General features: G+C 42.8%; 1 protein-coding gene across 2 annotated transcripts in view; it reads left to right on the forward strand.

Moving 5' to 3' along the window:
• Nucleotides 1-6: 6 nt before the first annotated feature.
• The window catches only part of ABL1 (ABL proto-oncogene 1, non-receptor tyrosine kinase), a 77,754-nt gene continuing 56,301 nt past the window's right edge, over nucleotides 7-21,459 (forward strand). Inside the window, exon 1 of one of the 2 annotated variants that reach the window (XM_057380061.1) lies at nucleotides 7-906. In XM_057380061.1, the coding sequence (XP_057236044.1) occupies nucleotides 771-906 (136 nt within the window). In that variant the 5' untranslated portion in view covers nucleotides 7-770. The remainder of the gene's footprint in view (nucleotides 907-21,459) is intronic. The other variant, XM_057380062.1, reaches the window with a different exon arrangement.

A 21,459-nucleotide genomic window follows, 5' to 3' on the forward strand; every position in this document is an offset into this window, starting at 1 on the left:
CTGGGCACGAACCGGCCTCCCGGAGCTGCCCGGCCTCGCAGCCCCGCGCCCGGCTCCGCCTGAGGCAGCGGGCACGGGGCTCCCTGCGCTGCTCCGACACCGCCATGGCCCCGCCGGGCCCCCCGGCCCCGAGGTAGCGGCGGTGGAAGGAGCCGAAGCCCGGTGACCGAGGAGCCCCCGTCCCATCCCCTCAGCCCCTCAGGAGCTGCTGCTGCTGCTTCGCCTGGAGAGCTGACATGGTTCCAGCGCACCTGACCCTGCTGGACTGGAGCGATACTTGAAGCCAAATCCGTGGCTCTTTGGCCTTTGCTAACTCAATGCTATGCAAAAGAAAAGGAGGAAAAAAAGAAAGAAACCTTGACACTGGTTGTGGTGGGAATGGCTGTTTCCTGCCCTGGGTGAGCCTATGTGTGGTTTCTTGCTTGTGAGATGAACTGATTCTCCTTTACCCGGTGGAAGACACACTACATATGGCAACCTGAAACTTTGGTAATGCTTGGTCATTGCTGAGCAGTTGGAACTTTTACTCGATTTTTTTTTTTTTTTTACATAAAGCCACCTAAGGAGCCTTGTTGCTGTCTTCAGGAGCATTGAAGGAATCTGTCTTAATTTCTTAATTCTTCACCTCAAGTGACTTTATCCCACCGTGAGTGCGGCCAGCGCACCCACCTAAATACCTTCTTCAAAACTTCTTCCCAGCCTGGAAGAGCAGGGATCACAGACTTCTCAGAAAACTTCTCGTCCTGGGAAAGGCTGCCCATAGTTACTTTATGGGGCAGCAGCCTGGAAAAGTTCTTGGGGACCAAAGGAGGCCGAGTCTGCCTGCCCTGCACTTCATCAAAGGAGCAGGGAAGAAGGAGTCATCGAGGCATGCGGGCCCACACTGCAACGTCTTCGTGGAACATGGTGAGAAGTTTCTACTGGTATTTGGTTTAATTTTGGTTTGCTGAGCTAGGTACAATATGGGTTTATTGAAGACCATGGAGCAGATGCAGACATGTACTTTATGGAAGTCTTGTTTTTTCTCCCTTGCTGCTTGATGCAAATCTTCTGTGGTTGTTTATTAAGAAAATACTTGGGTCAGATTGCTTGAAACTTAAGGATAGGTTATTATACAGCTAAAGGTGAAATGCAAGGAAGTAACCTTTTAACATTGTGCAAGTTTCTCATGTCTGCCTTGGCTATGTTCTGGTTTGCAGTCTGGGAAAGTGTTTGATTCTTTTTGAGTTGTCTGTGTCATCACACAGACCAGCCTCAGGCAGTGGTGATGCTGTGGTCAGGTGTTCTTTAATTATCTTTACCAAAGGAGCTCTGCTACTTGGAGGGGGAAAAAAAAGCAACTTATTTTGGAAAGTTTGAGTACTTACTSCTGTTGTGAAAAGTTTCTTGGTGCRTTTGGAGCAACCCTATCACTTGCTAGTCTTCTGTAAAGTATGAGMGGAGTTCAGAATCTCAGGAAAGAAGCCAGGTGAAAAGCTCAGTAGGACTCAGAGGTAGACTTGGTGATTGCATCGAATGTTTTCTTCCTTAAACAACAAAAAAATCCAAAAACATAACAAACCTCCCCCCTGCAACCAAAGAAATTGTGAATTGAATGCATCTCTGCAGAAGTGAGGTGCAGAAATGCATTGTTTTGCTGAAACTCTTTGGAATAACCCTTGCTTTTCATAGCACTTTTTAAATTCTAATGTTCTTTGAGATGCTACTTGATGTGCTGCTGGCTTTGGCTGGAAAATGTGATTTTGACAAARCTTCTGCAACAGTTTTATCCTGCAGAGGAAGTTTATTTGTGAGCAAAACAAAACTGTATCTGTAAGGTTCATATAACTCAAAATTGAAATATTAGCTGTGTCTGAGAATATGATCTARTTAGAGAAAAAGTTTTGATTTTTTTCTTACTTTTAAGGGCTCTGCTTTCAAACTTTYTCTCATTCTGTGTTTCTAGAAGGGCCCAAGAAATCCTGTGCAATGTACACACAGAGATGCCTTGTACTGCTCTACTGAAATACTGTTTTGAGTTACTTCAGTGTTTCTTTTAATTTCCCATACAATGTTTGTGCACTGAGGAAACTTAAAGGAAATTACAGGAAGGTTAGAGAATGTAAGGGCTAACTTGGCCTTCTGATGTTAAACCTGCTGCTGAATTTTTCCAGCTTTCAGTCCTGTGGTATACCCACTCCTCCACTCCCAGTTTGGTTCCTGCTTTTACTACTTTGGACAGAGTTTCAAGGTCAGATGAGATACAGGCAGAGCACTAGTTGCAAGCAATACAATATTCTTTCTCCCTTTGGTGTTTTGCTGTAACAGAAGAGCCTGAAACACTTCTTTTTGATCATCTTAACAGCAATAGGCAGATGGTAACTTCTTGCCAGTGTGACCTGAGGTCAGCAGATCCCAGCACATTCACAAGGAAAAATGGCATCTCTAATGTCACTGTGCCATATGTCACAAGAGACCTCMGTGTCTTGATTTAGAAAAGAATAAACTTGAAAGACGACATCAGGGCTAGGGCATCTGTTAAGAGAACTGCAAAAGATCAGTCTTGCTTGTCCACGTGAGGAAAAGTTTCTTCCTCTGAGTGGATGAAATGGTTCTTCCAAGTSCTGGCAGTAGAAGGCAGTACCACCGTTGTTTATTCAGCTCTCCTTTGAGTTTGGGCTGCTCCTATTCTGAAAAATGGTGTATTAAAATATCTGGACTAATGAAGAGGGAACAAAGTTAATTTTAGAAAGTTCTTCATTTTCCTCTCGATAATTTGTCTTTGAAATATATAGCCTGACACACTTTATAATTAATGAACAGATCAGTACTTAGTGCTTTCAGCCCTATTCAGATATTGTGCCATGGGCTGTCGTTCATAAAARTAAAATTGGTATTTTTTCAGTGCTTAAATATTTGCATGTTTGTCTTTCAGTACTGTCATTACAGTTTCTTCTAAATACCACACACTGTATCTGGTTTCTCTGTCACACTGTGGGAACTAGTTTCTTYCAGGAAAATAATGTTTCTGGCTTTTCATGACTAAGAAATGCTTAAGGAGAAATTCCATGGTGGGCTACTTAACCCGCTAGAGACAGGTGAATTCTTAAATGTACTTGTCTGAAGTTCTTGTATATCAAAGCCCATGATAAATCAAACAAAAGAAGTGGAACTTTTGGAAGCAGAGCTCTTCTTTTAGGGTTGTGTTTTTACAAAGCTGTTCATGATCCTGTTTTGGTGGGACCACTACCTGCAAAGTTCTACTGAGGCTCATTCAGCAGGCACTTGGTGGAAGATCTGGATTGTCTCAGTGGTATCAGATCTTAGCTGAAAGGGTTAGTAAATAATATCAAATACTAACTGTGTAAGGCAAAATCACTTTCAGGGAAGTAATTCTATTTCTCGGTCGTCACGCTCTCCAGAGCACCCAAAGCAACACATCGAGAGGTTTCTGAAAAGCCAGGGAGGCAACTGGCCAGAAATCAGCTCTGCTGGTGCTCAAGTGTTGTGTGAGAATAATGCAGAAAGGCTCTAAATTTTGTCATGAGCTGACAATTGGGGAGTGCCYTAAGGGGAAAAAAGTAATCTATGGGCAAGTTTTGGGCTTCTCTCTTTGTGCTGTTCCTTTCCCCACGGAGGGTGTTTTACAAGCTGGAGTTCATGCTCGTGTCGTTACCCTGGGCAGCAGAGTAGCCCTTGCTGGGATTTTACAAATTTCACCCTGATGCAGATTACTCCAGCTCACGATTTGCTTGCAAGCTTGAACTCGAGAGGAATTATAAAGGCAAAGTTTGCCTCTGTCCCTCTGCTTTTCTTGTTGAGCAATGAGTCCATAGCCACTGCTTTTTAGGGATATCCAGCTGAGAGAGAAGTGTGGTCAGTAGACAGTTCATGGGAAGGACTCTCTCAGTTGCATCTTGAAGTTTGCACACTAGTGTTTCTTGTGCCTTTCCAGAACATCAATTTCGGCAAAACTCAAACTTCTGAGAAGAAAGGTGYGTTCCCAGAGGGCTCAGCTCTGATCCTGGAGTTGGCAGGGGGTGACTGGAGTGATTGGCAAACACCACACCTTCTCTGACTGTCTTGTGGAGGTGTTGCTGTGCTGAATGATGAGCAGATTCCCTGAAGCACCCTGGTAGAACAGTATCTCCATGCAAAARCAGCACTTGAAGGCYTAAGAAATGAACTCTAATCATTAGATATGTGCTGCTGAGGTGAGGAAGAGATAGATAAAGCACTCAGACAAAAATGTCCTTTTCATAGTCTTTCATAGTGATAAAATGTGATCTTAGAGTTTCTCTTGCAGCAGGTAAGTGATAGGGAAGCTTAAATGAGCTGTTTACCTCACTGTAAAGAGAGATAAACTGCACAACTGGATCCATTTTTCCTATACCTTTCATGCTGAATATAGCTGAAGTCAGCCAACTACAGTCTCTGTCATGTTAGATCTGAACTCTTTCTTACAAGGGTGCTGAAAGTTTTACTGCCTTAATTAGGAAGTAATTGTGCAAAATGGATCCATAGCACCAGCTTGCCACAGCTGCCAGTTGGAGACGTGCCCCATACAGTTCATTGTGGGGAAAACCCTCAACGATTAAAGGTATCTTTTCCTACATTATTGATTAAAAATTAATTTTTAGGGGCCTTTATGTTTAATGCTCTATCTCATTTTATGCTGTTAAATTTCATGTTTCAAGTGTTTGAATTGTGAAAATGAATAAATTACATTATAATCAATTCCAACCATATCCCCGGCTCATCCCAGAGTGTGCACAGCAAGGCAAGGGGGGAGATTCTCCCCTCTCTACTCCACTGTGGTGAGACCCTACCTGCACTGGTGTCACCAGCTCTGGGGTCTCCAGCATGGGAAGGATGTGGAGCTGTTGGAGCAAGTCCAGAGAAGGCCATGGAGATGCTCCAAGAGCTGGAACCTCTCTGTTKTGGAGACGGCTGGGAGAGCTGGGGCTGTTCAGTTCACAGAGGGCTCCAGGGAGACCTCAGAGCCCTTTCCAGTGCCTAAAGGGGYTCCAGGAGAGCTGGAGAGGGACTGGGGACAAGGGCCTGGAGTGACAGGACAAGGGGAAATGGTTTCAAACTGACCATTTCCAGGGTAGGYTAGAYATACAGAAGAAATTCTTCCCTGTGAGGGTGGAGAGGCCCTGGCACAGGCYRTCCAGAGAAGCTGTGACTGCCCCTGGATCCCTGGAAATGTCCAAGGCCAGGTTGGAAGAGGCTTGGAGCAGCCTGGGATAGTGGAAGGTGTCCCTGCCCATGGTTGGGKGTGGAATAAGGTGATCTTCAAGGTCTGATTTTTGTACTCATTATCCTTTATTCTACAGGTGAGCTCAATTTGTCTTCCTTATACGCAATATACATTTATTAGATAGTCAATTGCCCATACATGGAAATGATTTAAATKAGATTCCTTCCATACTAGAACTGCTTCTTCAAACCCATGTACTTAAAACCCCTGCATTTATCTCTTTCCATTGTACCTCAGGGCATTTTTATACTCTGTCTCTGCTTCACCAACTGCAAAGGCTGAGACTTCAAAGAAACTGCTTTACTACTCCCGACTCCACTTTAGACCATTCACCTGAAATTGGATCGTTAGCACTGGCCTAATTGGAAGCCATTTTTTAGAGAGTCTGCCTTCAGTATTTCAGGTCTTCATTCTGAACTGACCAAACTTTCTTCGTTGTTAGAAGATTTGGCAGCTCCCAAATTTCAATTTCCATCTCTATTAGGAGAGATTTATCCCCAGCTTTTGGGATCATTGCTCATGTATCCAACTTYGCTGTGCCTCAGTATTAGCCTGGTTAATGCTGACATCTGCTGCATACCAAATGCAGATTTGTTTACTGCCTCTGACTATATCCCTTTTCATTATAAAAATCACTTGCTGTATTTTTTCCTGTTCCAATTATCAAATAGTGGTAGGTTTTGCTAAGAAGCTCCTCCACAAAACTTGATCTGTGGTTGGAATATGTTTGGAAAGAGACCTAAGACTTTCTAAACTGCTTTTSCACAGACCGTGGTGGATCATGATGATGATGGGGGAAAGCTAATCCCTTTCCTGGGCAAAGTTCTGTTTTGTGCACTGACTAATCTCTGATAACTTGCCATATTTAAGCAGTTGATCTCCTTCACGACAAATAGGTAGCAGTTGCTTGTATGCCAGACTTTCATTAACAGATTATGCTAGTTCTGCATTCTTATTTACAATTTTTAATAGGAAGGCTATGGTAGGAAATCAGGACAGGGAGGCAAGAGGAAGCTGCAGGGTATTAGAATAGAAATCTGTCCTTGTAGGCGATCATCTCTTTCAGCACACTTCAACATTTACCATCAAACTCACAGTATTTTACATTGGAAAGTTTAAATCTTAAGCTTGAAAGTGAGGAGTTGACCCAGTCCTGTTTGCTGAGAGTTGGGAATTCTGAGTTTCATCCCTGATGTTCTCAATGTCAGGCTCTGTGGCAAATCATGAGGGTGCAGAAAGGTGAAAATGGCCCAGGAAAGCCTTGTGTCCATCAGTGTGTTGGATTCACCCTGTAAAGTTTAAAWCCTGCATGKCTGTGGTACTGTGTGAATGGACATTGGGTTTGTTACAGATGCCATCCCTTTCAACTGTATCAAATGCTCTAATTTGCATTCACATGGACTGAAGGAAGTATTTAAAATATTAGTGACCTTCTGGAGCTATTGCTGCAGATGGACTTTGCTTTCCTTTTTCTTTGGCCAGGGGAAGGAGCACCAGTGTCTGCACCCAGCAGTGTTCTGTCAGTTCAGCTGTGCTGTGCCATTCTTTTGAGAAGCAGTCCCCTTATAAAAGGTCTGTTGTGAATCCCAGAAGTCCATTGCTGTAGGAACATGCAGAGCAGTTCCAGCAGAAGCAAGAGGAACTTTTGCTTCTTTGCTTTTGTGACTTTTTTATCAGTCAGCTCCTACTCTGCTCTATGTTGATTGAAGATCGATCTAAACAATCTGTAGAGSTTATTAATCTGCTTGCCAGAGTGTCCATTTAATTGGTTTAAGGAGGATTCTTGGGCAAAAAGGTAATGAACATTCAATTTTAGTGAGTAAAGCTGCCTAAGGCAATGTCTTTCCTTAGTTCTTAACTAAATGAGTTCTTACTTAGATCTCAGTTYTTAACTTTGGTCTTTCTTTAAACTTCTATGTTTAATGGCAGTGCTGCACTTAGATGTTAAGCATTAATTTTTTGTGAAATGGCTGGAAGTTTCATCACGCTCATGGCAAAATTTGATATAATTCTGCTAAAATGATATGTTGTACTCTGGGAGGAGTCCCTTTCCACACATCTTATAATGCTGGGGCAAGTGTGTGCTGAATACCAGCTTGCTTTAGTTTTTGCTTAAGTGCTTTTTGAAGTTGGTGTTGAAATTAGATTTAGGGTTTTTKTGTGTGTGTGYGTTGTTTTTCTTTTTTTTTTTTTCCACAGCATTTCTTCCTGGCTGTTACCAGCTGGGTTGTGAAAAGCRGGAGCTTGCTTTTATGCAGAATGATTGCTGCTAATTTACATGGACGCGAGCAAGCTCATCATTCTTTCATGAGTGAGGAGACTGCCTGATTTATGTTGTGTCATCTCTGAGCACTGTTTTTACCTAATGAATAGAGTTTCACAACAGATTATTAATCATTAAGACTTTGGTTTCATTGTGTGTATTAAAGAATCAATATTGCTACACGTTTGCCTGCCTTGAGAAGCTGCTTATCCATTAGTGCCGCTTTTCTAAGGCATTCTGGTGCATTTATCATTTCAGCTGACTTCACTTCCTATCTTATTCCTGCCACATCTTCCCGGGGCCTGAGCTGTGTCCAGTCTGCCTCTCTGTAGAATCCTCCTTTGAAGTGCTGTCTGAGCTGGAGCAAATGTTGTTTGGTCCAGTCTCTCCTCAGAGCTCATGAAATAGTAAAAGGCTGATCCTTCCTCTGCTGTGCTTTGCACTCCACATTTGCATCAAAGAGGGAGTGATRGCCTCAGAAACTGGGAATAATGTGTGATGAGGACTATATTGAATTACATACCCTGCTGCCTGTTAAATGCCTGGGTTTCATGTGGAAAGGCTTTCTGGACATGATTCCCCCCCTTTGGTGACCTGCTGTTTGTTCCCTGTCCAGTGTCCACCTCTGCTGGAAGTACAGAGTGACCTGGCCATGTTCCGTGTGTTTCCGTCACGCTGATGCTGCAGAGGAGGAAATTTCACTTTGTATATCCAGAATCCACCAAAAAACACACACATGTGAGCTCTGTCAGGATTTGTGGTGACCCCAGTGAGCTGATCTCCTGCCAGCCCACACCTGGGGGAACTGATGGCTATTCCATGGTCCTTTTTTTGTGTGTTCCCAGAATACACAAGGTTGTTTTTCCAAAGGCTGAATGGTGGCAGGATAAGGACATGGAAACTTTAAATAGGAAATTAGTTGGCCTTTCAGGAAATGCTTGCTATGTCATTCAAGTTGCCCAAATTCAAAGGCTACTTTTTATGTTCTGCCTCATTTAACATACCTGGTGAAGGGCTGTTCCCAGGTTCTCAGTTCCAGGCCTGACCACAGAGGGTTTTCACAGGRCTGTTATACAGTAAACAACTGTTTTCACTTGGATTTGTGTTAATAAAATTATTTAATTAATGTATAGTGTTTAAAATTATTTACTTTATTGAAATTTAAGGTTTATTACGAAGGTATAAAGGAAATGAAATTGTCATTTGGCACACTGGCCACCAGATGTCTTCTGTGACTCTTCACTAACTTGCTCTGATTAAAACAATCCCTGCAGTGAGGAGCATCTTGGAAATGAGCAAAAGTATAACGGTGAGAGCCAGGGTCAGAAGTGACAACCGTGAATTTTAGAAATAGTGGTTGTCAAGTCTTTTTAGATACTTTTAGAACCTGTAATCTTTGCATCCTTGCTTGCTGATGAAAAAAAGGTTGGTAGGTGATGTTTGCTTTCTCAGTTAATGGGAAAATCTTGCTCCTCAAACTCYATTTCAGCCCATTCTTCATTTTAGAAAAAAAAGAAATAGTTTTCAGTTTTGCATTCCTTTTCACTTATTGCTGTCTTCTGCATTTGATCTCATTCCCCTRCTTCTTTTGTTACGCTGCACTGACTTTAAAAAAAATATAAATACTCTTCTAATATTAGTATTAAATATTAGATTCCTTTTGGTATAGAAACTGATTCTGTTAATCCTCTTGTCGCATTGTGCTCAACATTTGTAAATGTGAGCTTTTCCTGGCAAGGATGCTCAGGGAATATCGGGAAACAAATTCAGCCTACRACAGTTATTTATACAGTTGGTGTTGTCTGAATGTCAGAATTGCTCTTGCAGAGCTAATTGTGGAGTTAAACTGTTATGAAGTCATAACAATGCATACAAAAGCAAAGCTGTAATCKAGTAATACTCTATTTTACTCAAATCTTTTTTTGGGTGGGAGAATTTTATAATAACAAAGATGATTTAGTGTATCTAGCAAMATAGTTTAAGCTATAAATATGTGTACGTGAATAGGTTTTTATTTTTATTATTTTTATTGACTCTAAGTTCTTTTCATTCCTTATATAAGTCTGACAATACATAATGTTCATTTAAAAACTACATCCCATTTTAGCCTGAATAACTGGAACAGCTATTAGAGCTATTGTTGTCTGGCTACACCTCGTGTTTGCAAATAACTCAGGAAAGCTCAAATGAAAAACTTTGAATAAATGCCAAGCTGTTATTTCTTCTTTAATATGTTTAGCTGCATTTGAAAGTCTCTGCAATCAAACCTTTACTTCTTACAAGACTTATTGATGGGTTGCACTAAATGTGTTTGCTATATACACTCATTTTTTTCTCAACGTGCAGCTATTTAATAGAAAATAGATGTCCTTTACAGGAAATGAACTGGAGGGAAGACAAAGCTCTTCCCATCATTTGATACTGTTGATGTTCGTATAGAAGCTGCAGTTTCCCTGGGCTCTGCAGATTGTCTGTTATGTCTAAACAGTGCCTTCCACACAAGATGTTTGGATGTCAAGGTGCTATCGTGTTTCAGGTATTAAGTAGTAATTATTGTTATGGGGTGATCACATAAGACAGTGTAACTGTTGTTCAACCTTTCAAATTCCATGTTATTAGGAAAAAAAAATGTGTTGGGGAAACTTCAGTGTAATTTAGACCTCACTGCAAGAGCTCCTGGTGGTTTTTACTCTGCTCTTGCTGGAAAGTGGGGATAGAATGAGGCTTTTTATGACCACAGGTACACCACCAGGTGTGGTGTGGGTTGTTGTGGTCACTAAATACAACTTGGTGACATAATCCGGGAGTTAATTCTGGTTTTGCTGCAATAATGGATCTGGAGAGGACCAAATCCTGAAGGCCGTGGCTGGTTAGAAAAACTCACTGAGCTACCTCTTAAGCAGGTAATATTTTAAGCCAAGCAAAAGGGTGAATTACAATAATAAAGGTTGGATTTTCGGAGGCAAACACTAACTTGAAATGCTAATATAATCGTCTTGGTGACTGCAGTTTTGCCTCTGCAAAGCAAAGGCAGTGCATGACATTTCATTGAAGAGCTGCTGCAATGTTGATAAGCCGACCTCTCCTGAGAGGAATCGTGAACTTCACTGAGCAGCAGTGTGGCTTTGTAATTGTGGTTAAAAACACAGGATCTGAAAAAAATGAAATGAAAATAGATCAGTCCTGCATTTATTATCAGGTAAGGATTCAAAGAACCKTGAAATGTTAACTTGAAATATTTTYATTCCACTCACGGGAATAMGTAGCACAAATCCAGTGAGGTGTTTTTGTTCTCATTTGTTAACTTGGGTTACTTTTCCCCAGGAAAATGAGTGTTGCATTGTGTTGGCCGTGTCCACATAATTTAATCCTTCAGAACTACAATAAAAACATCGAGGTGAAAGACACAGACACCAAGAGAGCAGTTGCTTTCCAGCTCAGACATCTCTGTCATCTGCAGTGTTCCCAAATTAGGAAKTGGTGGGCTTCAGCAGGACTGGGGAGCGGGATGATGTGGAACCCCTGGAATGAGACACGTTTTATGGCCGTGGAGAGCCTTGAATCACCCAGTGCTGAGGGTGCCTCATCACCCCACTGCCCCTGAGTCACAGCAGCAGCGGTGATGGAACTCTGTCTGCTGGGAGATAAAGGGTGGGTGTCGTAGGTGAAATGGGGAGCCAAAGTGGTAGCCAAAGTGCTTGGCTGGTCTGAAATATTTTGCCCATTCTACCTTTAAATTGCTCCGTGGATGTCACAGGTTTAAATTCCAGGCTCTTTTGTCGTTAGGAGGCTTTCATCTGCTGAAGCTGTATTTCAGAAGGTTGATGTGYTGCTTGTGAAATGCTCCCCTAAGGCAAACAAGCCCTTTGGGGAGGGGGACTGAGGGCTGGAATGAATCAGACAGGCATTTTACATTTCAATTATTAATATAGCACTTTTTATGATTCTCAAATTGGAATTGCTAGCAGCTGAATTTTAAAAATGTACTAACTTCTAAAATTTTTAGGAGTAAAACTAACCCTGTGCAAGYAAAGGTGCTGTCTTGTACTCCAAGACCTCTTTACTACAGTCTTGCACCATCACACTTGGATTTGAGTTCTCTTTATCCTTGCTGCAGTGTGTTCTGTTCGTTTCCATGGTCAGCCATGTGGAGGTGTCCATTTGTGCAGCCTCCGTTAGGGATGAGTCCAGGGGAGCTCTGCAGCCTCCTTTGGAGAGTCTTGTTTGAGAGGACTTGAACTGAAAAGGTMATTTCAGGGTGCACTTTGCTTACTCGTAACCAAATTCTGATTTAYTTAAAATGGATCCAAATAAACAGTGCTATTAAAAATTATTGTCACAAGGATGCCGAATGCAAAGCTGAGTAAATTAATTTCTTTAGACTACAACAAATTAGATTRGAGTATGTTGGTCACCTTCCTTTGCACCTCTCTCCCCATCAAGAAAAGTGTCAAAAAAACCCAATCTGAGTGCAATACTTTAGGCAAAAGAAGGGTGGAGGAGGAGGTCTGTRAGGAAGTTTTTGCAAAGAAGTTCTGTCAGTGCTCCTACACCTTGACTTGGCGTGGTGCTGGGGCAAGGCTCTGTAAATGCAGCTCCTGCCCAAAGAAAGCCCCACCGAAGCCAGGGATGTTGGAATTCACCTCCTCATGCCGTGCAGCACTTCTGACTCCTCTGTAGTACAGATCACCCGTCCTGACTTTTGATTTCAGAGGCTGACACGCCAGTCTGAGCATCCAAGGTTTGTGGCTGTGGTGAGGGAATTGCTTTTAGCCCGGAATCATATCTGGGATGTTTTAGGAAGCTTTGACTTGAGAAGCTGGCCTTGCCAGGGGTTGGCCTGGGGGTGTTTTATGAGATGCACAAGCAAAAAGCAGGGATGGGGGAGGAGAGCCATGGAAAATGTTCTCGGCTTCTCTGGGGCTCTTCTGCCGCTTCCTGCTGCGGGGGCGGCTGCGAGCCAGCCTGGGTGACAGAGCTCCTGTTATTGTGAGACCACAGATAAACCACGACAGGGACCTTGGATACTTCTTTCCCTTGTGCCACCTACACTCTTCCTCCCACATCTGGCTCTTGCACACAGTGATGACGTGCTACTRAAAGCAGACCAAATAATAAAGAAAGAAAAGCAGCTTTCTCTTTGCGCCTGACATCGGTGTTACGTTGCAAAGAATAATTGAGATTTTTTTTCAATCATTTTTCCTCAGTGCTGGGATTGTCCTTGGATAAGTAAAATGTCTGTTTTCAGGCTGGGTAATTGAGGTTTGTGTAGGGAGTGATTCCAGGGATGCAGGTGCTGAGGCAGATGAAATACKGCGTTATTTCTTGTAGCAGGGAACAGCATCACAGGTACTTAACAAGTACCTGCTTGGATTGTTCCTAAGTCAAAACCAGATCCTTTATGTTCTTTATCATCATAAAGCTGCAGTTTCTTGTTCTATAACCCACATAAATTGGTAATAAGATTTCTTTACAGGAGGGGAAGAGGGTTAAAAGTGTGGAAGTGCTTGGAAGTCCTCAGAGATGGAATAGTTTGTGTTTGCTGGTTTAAATTAGAAACTCTGCCTTTTGTGCAAGTATTGACGCCAACAGGGAATGCTGTGCACGTTTGYTTGACTTTGATTTATTCATTGGGGTGGGGGAAACTGAAAATCTTCCTGGATAATGCTCTCTAGTAGATGCCAATCCAATAGCCACCCAAATTTGATCCTTTTTGATCCTTCAAAAATCTGTGTTGAATATCCCCTGATATTTAACCYTCATCTTGTAACTGCTCATCTTTTGTCTTCCAGTGTGCTAAAGCTGATTATTTTTATTTGGTTTGATTATTTTGGGGTTGTTCGTGTTGGTTTTCTTTGTCTCTRTCAAATTGTTTCTTTTCTTCTTGGAGAAACAACTGTCCATTTTCAAATTGGATGCTCTTGCAGGTTGAGTGATTGCTTTGTATTGTGTAGCACTATGGAAATCCTGCTGTTGAGCTGAGGMAACTGAAATCCTTGTTTAGAAAAGAAAAATAATTTCTTATTGCCTGCTAGAAAAGCTGTTGGCCTGTTCCTGCAGGTAACCTGCCAAGGATTTAAGAAAGAAAAATTGGATTTTATCCTTTTTTTCYCCTGGTTTTAAGATGGTCAAAGCTGGCATGAAAAATGGTGGTTTTCTGATGGGGGGTTTTGTCTGCCCAAAGCAGTAAGAAAGAGCAAACCTAATCTTGTTTTTCTTCTCAGGTCAGSTTTTAAGCTCTTGGATATATTAGCTTGCTATTGAAAAGATTATTTCTTTCTTTTGCCCCTTTATGTAAAGGGAGATGGCTGCTTTGCCCACCCACTCAAACTGATATTTTGGTGTCTTTCTGTATTTGTTCCTTCTTGCTGCATTTTGGAGAGATGCTCCTTAAAGATTGTCAGTGTCCTTTTTGGGACAGCTGGGCTTGAAAGGCTGGTGGCACTGGGACAAGGTGACATCCAGACATCCCCGCTCTCCTCTCCCACCGCAGCCTGTGACCCTTGAGCTATTGATCACTTCTTCTGTAATTAAACATTCAGGATGGTGTGACTCCTGAGCAGTTTGATGGTAGAGAACACCGTCTGCTGTCTCTAAAAGTGCAAAATGCCACCTCCAACAGCTCAGTGGAACCAAAAAATCAGATTTGTTCTTGGGAAACTTTTAGCATTCTTGATGAAATGGATGAAAGTTTTTAGCCGAACTCACCTTTATGACTGAATCACACTGTCGGAACGAAGCCTGATGGRTTATGTGGATGGGAAGCTGTTGTGAGTTATAACAAGAAGCTTTGTTTCAAAAACTTGTATTTTTCTCCTCCATTACAATTGCAGGGGATGGGGCTTAGATTTCCACTTTGTTCTCACCAGTTGTTGAGGCCTGCCCTGGAGCTTGCTGGGAGGCTGATGGTGTGATTGCAGCACTTTGGAGCAGGACAGACACTTGGGACTTCCAGTTCAGACACTTTCTCTCATCCAACCTKCAGATTTTTATCTCTTTTAACAAACAGTCGCAGAAATTGAAGAAACAATGCACAGGTTCACGTCTCAGCAATTTCTGGTCTTCCATGAACCCTGAACAGTACGGCAATGGGAAAGAAGAAACATAATTGTAGCAAAATGTTATGTGTGTCTCYTTCATTCTGCAAAGCCTGTACTTTAGGGAAAATTGTATTGCTGGACTCAATAGTCCAGAAACATTGTCCTTCCATTTCCTCCACATTGTCTCTTTCCTGCAAATATTATTTTCATACGATGCGGTCTGAATTAATGCCTTTTTTTTCTATATATATCTTTTTTGTGTCATAAAATAACCATTCCTGCTGAGATCAAGTTCATCCTTCAGCATCCATATTCAAAGGAAAAGTCTTAAGGATTACCAAAAAGCTAAAGCTGGAGGAGGCCATCTTGCCTTCATGATCCTTTGGGTTTTGAGATTTTGGTTTGGAGCACTTGGTATTTTTTTTTACCTCATGTCTGGGGACATTTTATCATCCTCCTCTTTCCTGTTCCAAGCAATTACCATTTATTTTATCTTCAAGCAGCAGCCTGTGGCAATAAATTTTAGGAAATTCCTTCCCGCCCTTTATTAAGCCCTACATAATAGCTTCCGCTACTCACTCATACATTCATTAGGAAGAATTAAACGAGTGCTGGCGCCCATTAGCAGAGCGTTTAATAACCTCTCCAAGGGAAGGTGCAGCAGATTGGAATAAATGAACAGGAGCAAAAACAAATGAAATAACTTCGTAGAATATGCTCAACTAATTCGTTCTTAAAAAAACTACTTATTTACATGAACGTAGCAATTGGAAAGGTGTCGGTTTGAAACCCCTGGCGGAAGAGTCTCTGAAGATCTGCAGGCAGTGACAGTGAGAGTGTGGCTGTGGTTCCTGGGGGAAGGGTTCTGGGCATTTTCAGGACAAAAAGGGCATTTTAGCGTGTCCTGCCCACTTCCCCAGCTGCTGATGCTGATGGCTGTGCTTATGGACTGCAGGGAGGACATCTGTCCTGTAGGAACTGGGCCATAGCTAATAGCTCATCTCATCTGCTAGCAGCCACACCACAGTCCTTGGATGCCTGTGATGGCTGATCCCTGCCAGGATGGGCTATGGGATAAACACAGACCTCATAGCAATAAGGAAATTACCCCTCCTCCCTCCATTGGTTCTTAACTATTGTTTTAAAGAAGATTCACGCTCAGCTGACAGTTGGCATATGAGGGATCRGAGTCTGAATACCCCTTAATGGCTTTTCCAAAATTCAGATAATATTGGAGGTATTGCTGTAGAGAATTTCTGTAGGAAATCTCAACTTAAAGGGCTCAACCAGGACTACAGGTAGASCTGGAGCTGCACATTGCAGGAAAAGTTTTGCCACCAGTTCTAATCCTTTCCATTATTTGACGCTATTTTAATTTTTATGTGTATGGTCTGATGCATGCAGATGAAGAAAAATTGCTGGGACTCACGTGGATCCAAGTGTTCTTTTGCTGGATATGCATTTCCTCCTGTGTTGGTGGAAAACAAACAGATCTTTAAGATCTACTCTTATGTGTAACTCGTGATAACTCCATACCCTGGTGTAAAACAAACACTGTACCCACGGTGGACTTGCAGTGTCACAGTGAGTGTATCTCAGCCTTGCTCAGCAGCCTTTCCTCCTCCAGGATCTGATACTGACACGTTGTTTTCACACACTTCAAAGCTTCAGATTGACTTCCACTTGAAAAAAAGAGAAAAATCCTAGTAAATAAACCCTGTGAAAACTCTGCAGTAGCAGTTTTTATGGCTAACATTTCATAACAGCAATGTTGACAACCTTAATTTCATTTTGCTGTTACCTGTTTTGGAGACAAAAATGTCATTGTTCAAATGTAATTCAGGTCTTGTGGATGACAGGTTTTTTTGAGACTTTGTGTTATTGTTTTTTTTTTCATTTCTGATCGCATTTGAGGAGCTCAACGAGTTGAGAACAGTGACACAATAATTGCTGTTATTGAACCAGAGATGCAGTTTAAGACTTTTACCTGGATCACTACATTTGATTGATGTTTTAATTTGGTTTTTTGGCAGATAGAAGATAATGAGAATCAGTTTGCAGTTGAAAATATTTGCACTGGAGAATTCCATTAATTTTTTTTTTTAATTATTGCTTTTCCCCTGCTTGTAGTACATATGTACAAGTTTCCTGTTTGAGACTCTTCATTATATTTCAAGCRTCAACGATATCTGAATGGAAGGAATCTTCACAAATCATTTCAATATGCTGCTAATATACTCAGAATATATTTTTCTAGTCTCTGTGCTGGATAATAGCTCGGATARCAGCTTTCAGACACGTAAATAACATTGCAGAGAGATGGTGCAGACTCTTTAATGTACAAACGTATTTATGAACCTGGTTATTTGCATCGCTTTTTAAATGGTCTGATCACTCTTCATCTGAGGGAAGAGGTAACTGGGGTAGATTTTGARCAGATTGGTTTTGGCTCTGTCTCCTGCTGTGATAGGTGGACAATGAASTGTTTCTTAGGGCAGGACTGAGCCTGCAGAAGAACAGGGTGAAATGCTGCTGATGAGCTGATTTATTCCTATGGGGTCACTCCCCTGCTGGTAAATAGCAGCGTTGGTAATTCTTGCTATTTTCTTGCAAGTTTGCAGTATTTCYTAGTTGAGCCCTGGCTGCTGGATARAGGCTGTRAAAGCACCGATCAAAACCATCCAGCAGTGCTCCCTCCATCTCCAGCTTTTCCTTCTCCCCACTGCTTTCCTGGTGGTGCCAGTTGGTGGTACTGGAGGAGATCTCTCTCCAGTTTTATTATTCTGGAAGCTTTTGTCCCGGATTTGAGAAACTTGCTTGAAGGGACAATGTACATTGCAAATGGTTGCCCTCATGCTAATATAAGCTAAAAATTGTAATAATATCTTTATCGCCTTGGAACAATTCCCTGATCCTTCTGTCCTCTGGAGCAGCCAAAGCCATTCAGCACTGTGACATTTGATCAGGAGTTCAGGCTGAGTAGCAGCTTGCTAATGGATTTCTGATTGTTCTCCTGGTCCATTCTCCTGATGAATGGTGCTCTGGCAGTCTGGGGAGCTGATAGAAACGCTCTGCCATCATGTCATTACCTTTTTCTGGGAGAGGACAAGAGCAGGTTTCCTCTCCTGTCCCCATGGCTTGCTCTCCTGCTCAATTAGAGCAGGCTCCCTGTTCAAAGCTGAAATTAGTTTGACRTCTTATATCAGATATTCCCTAGGCAGCTGGTGGAATCCCATTTGCTCTGGGGAGGTTTGAGCAGGCTTTCCTCGGGCTGTTTCACTCTGTGAATGCCTTAAAGCCCTGCTGTTGCAAAGCTGGCTGCTTGTGGGAGGTGTGTTTTGGGTGGGGGGGGTTTCTCTGCCTCCTGGACAAAACACCTTTTCATGCCAGACCTCTCCATTTCAGGCCAGCGAAGCCACGTCTGCCTGGGGTCAGCACTCAGGGTCYCCCTGCAGAATTGCCTTCAATAGGGCTTTTATGCAAGGAGTTCTTAAATGTGCTGTGACTGTGGGTTTAATAATTCAGGTTGTGTGTGTTTGGGATGTCTATTTGAGGGCTTGTGGGAAAATTCAGGGCGATCTCTTTATTTCAGTTGGTATGGGATAAGAAATATCTCAAGAAGTAAATTAATTGAAATATTTTTATCAACTTAAAATCAGCATTGGCAGCCCCTTTACCACCCCAAAGAACCTGAACCAGCTCATTGCTTTCTCTTGAAGGATTGGTTTCTTTCCAAGGACTCCTGGAGAGCCACGAAAGTGAATTTTGGGGCATTGTAATTAAGATATCTTGAGTTATTTCTGATTTGTCAGCGTGACTGATGAAAGGGGTTATGCATTTCTTTTCCTTTCTCTGATATGAGAGGCATATCAGAGGCATTTTGGGGGCTTGGTGGGTGCAAGACTTCACTGCTGGAGCAGTGGCACAGCTCAGCCTGGGGAGATCCCCTTCAAAACCCACGTTTTGTTTTCTGGAAAACTCTGGGCTAATTCAGGCTGGAGTGTTGAGCCTGTTGAAGATAGCTGGTGATAAACTGTGTTGTAACAGACCCACATAATAAACATTAATAATGCCTTGCAGGATGTTTTATTCCCATGYAGCTGAGAAATACCTGCTGAGTGATCTAGCTCATATTTCAGTAGATATTCCTCCCCCTCGCAGTTTTCGAAAAAGTAGCTAATGAATTGTTGGCTTAGTTCAGTTTTGTGGCTTAGAAGTTCAGGCTGTGCATTTTTTTCTGTGAACAATCTCATTATATTCCACAGCTGCCTCTGGCCTAGTTCAGATAAACAGTATTAACTTGTATTTAACCCCAAACCCTGTGTGCACGGGCTGTGCTGCCTTTCCCTTGCCCAGGTGAGCTGTACCAAGGTAAATCCTTTCCCTCGGGAGAGCTGATTGGCAGTGCAGGAGGTCCCTGTGCTCCGTGGGTTTTCAGGATCTGTTCTGGTTGGACTCATCTTCCTGTGAGGACAGCGTTGTTTTCTCAGGACATGCTATCCTTTGGTAGGATTTTGAAATGGTGCTCCCATAATTCTAAGAAGCTTTTAAGCAAAGCTTCCTACTTCTCTAGGAAGAAGAAGGCCAGTTTATCCTCCTCTCTATTACTTACTTGTTTTATTCTGGTATTATCACTCATCCTGATTTTTTTTTTCCTGTTTCCGTGATCTTTCTGCCTCTTTGATTTCCTGCAAACCTAGTAGAGCTCATGGATCAGTTTCAAAGCCATCAAATATGGTTCTCCTGGGCTCCTCACAGGAGGGCCAATGTTCAGGCCACAATACCTGATGGTGTCACATTGCCCAGTCCCGTCCCTGCTGAGATGTGCAGCTGCAGCTCCCCTCTCTGTCCCTTTATTTGACTCCTCGATAAAAGCAAGTTGATTATTTCAACTTGTAATAGTTATACCCCTGTCCTTTGGACAGGCTAATACCAGGTATCTGTACAGGTTTCCATTATCTCTTCATTCAGAGTGCAGAAAATGTGAAGAAATGTGTGGGTTTTTTTTTTTCCTGTTCTGTAGTGCTTTGGTTTAGTAACTGGTTTGGGGCCTTGTTTGCTGTTTGAACTACTCCATTTGGGTTTTTAGTGTTTTTTGAAAGCATGCCATCAGAACAACGTAGCCAAGTGTTCCAAACTTTCCCAATTACATAGAGAATAATCACTCTGCCAGAACCACCAGGAATCTTTCTTATCATACATGTTTTTTTTTCCTTTGATTACAGTTTTGCTGAAAGACTGCGTTTAGGCAAACATTCCTCTTTGTGTTCCCTGGGATGGGCTGTCAGTTTGTTAGGCTTCCAGCAGTCCTGTTTATTCACGTGTGCCTTTGGAAGAGTTGCGACACAGCAGGCCCATTTTGCCTTTGTTCACTGCTAGACAATTAGAAAATAATTTATGGCTTTGCTTTTGAATCTCCTAAGAAAACGATGGCATATTCTTAACCCAAGAGCTACAGCACTGAGCCTTTTGCATCAGAGAGAAGCTGTTCYTCATCTGCGTTGGCACAGCATTGGGGCACTCTGCTGATGATTGGGCCATTTGGCTGTTACTTAAAATTAAATGAATAATGAATTTTCCTATTCATCCAGAACTGGGGAAGTGTTAGAAGTGATGTATGTGTTAGATCCCTGCCTGGGAGCAGCAGTGTGACTGAAGAATTGAATGCAGCTCAGGCAGGCTGGAGTGTCCATGAGTGTGTGGCATCATTAGTACCTCAGGGTCCATCTGCCCCCCGCTAGCAGGTAGTTGCTGTGTCTAACAAGCAATTGAGGTTTTATCCTAAYCCACTAAAACATTTGTGTTGTGCCTATGGAATTAACACCTAGATTTATTGATCATCTAATAGCATTGTCTTGGGCTGTTTAACCTGTTGAAGGTTAATTAAAAAAAGGAATGGCCAGCATAGGGACCTGATTGTTAATCTGAGTATGACTGTGCAGAAGTTAGTTCTTTATGCACTGAAATTGGTTTATAAGCCTTTTCTAGATTGCTTTCCGTCCGCCCTCTGCTCTGTGCCTGGCATTTTTTTCCCAGCTTGACATAAATATTTGGCTAAGGCTAAAGGGATGAACAGAATTACATACTATCAGCAGAATTAGAGGGGGAAAAAAGGTTATTCTGCCAATCACATCATGCGCTGGGTAGAGCAAAAACTTGACTTAATGCATCTTATTGTATTTGGCATATGCTAAGCAGGATGAGGATCCAGTGGGTGCAGGTCATCGCCCACTGCYAGTTTCCCAGGCTTTGGGAGAGCCCTCCATCCAGGAGTTTCAGCGAGCTGCGGGCTGGAACGAGCGGCATGTGTCGGTACCCGCTCTGCAATGTGACCTCTGCTGCATTCCCCAGGCTCATTCCTGGCATAACTTGGCCTCTCCATCCCCACCCCCTGTCCTGGCTGGTTCATGGTCAGGCTGGAGAACCGTGGTAACCCCAAAGCCAGATCTGAGGCTCACTTAACTGTGTGCCTGGAGCTAGAGACCTGCTCAGGGTCTGAGCCCACCATGGCACAGCAGGAATGCTGTGACAGGAGGGGATGGCACATAGAGAAGGCTCTCATCGTGTCACTGATGTGCTTCAGGGTCTGAGCCTACCACAGCACAGCAGGAGTGCTGTGACAGGAGGGGATGGCATGTAGAGAAGGCTCTCATCGTGTGACTGATGTACTCAAGGTCTGAGTCCCTCGTGGCACAGCAGGAGTGCTGTGGCAGGAGGGGATGGCACATAGAGAAGGCTCTCATCGTGTCACTGGTGTGCTTCAGGGTCTGAGCCAACCACAGCACAGCAGGAATGCTGTGACAGGAGGGGATGGCACATAGAGAAGGCTCTCATCCTGTGACTGATGTACTCAAGGTCTGAGTCCCTCGTGGCACAGCAGGAATGCTGTGGCAGGAGGGGATGGCACATAGAGA

This window comes from Malurus melanocephalus, unplaced genomic scaffold, assembly GCF_030028575.1.
Source record: "Malurus melanocephalus ecotype Western Australia unplaced genomic scaffold, MMel_1.1 scaffold_435, whole genome shotgun sequence".
NCBI lineage: Eukaryota > Metazoa > Chordata > Aves > Passeriformes > Maluridae > Malurus > Malurus melanocephalus.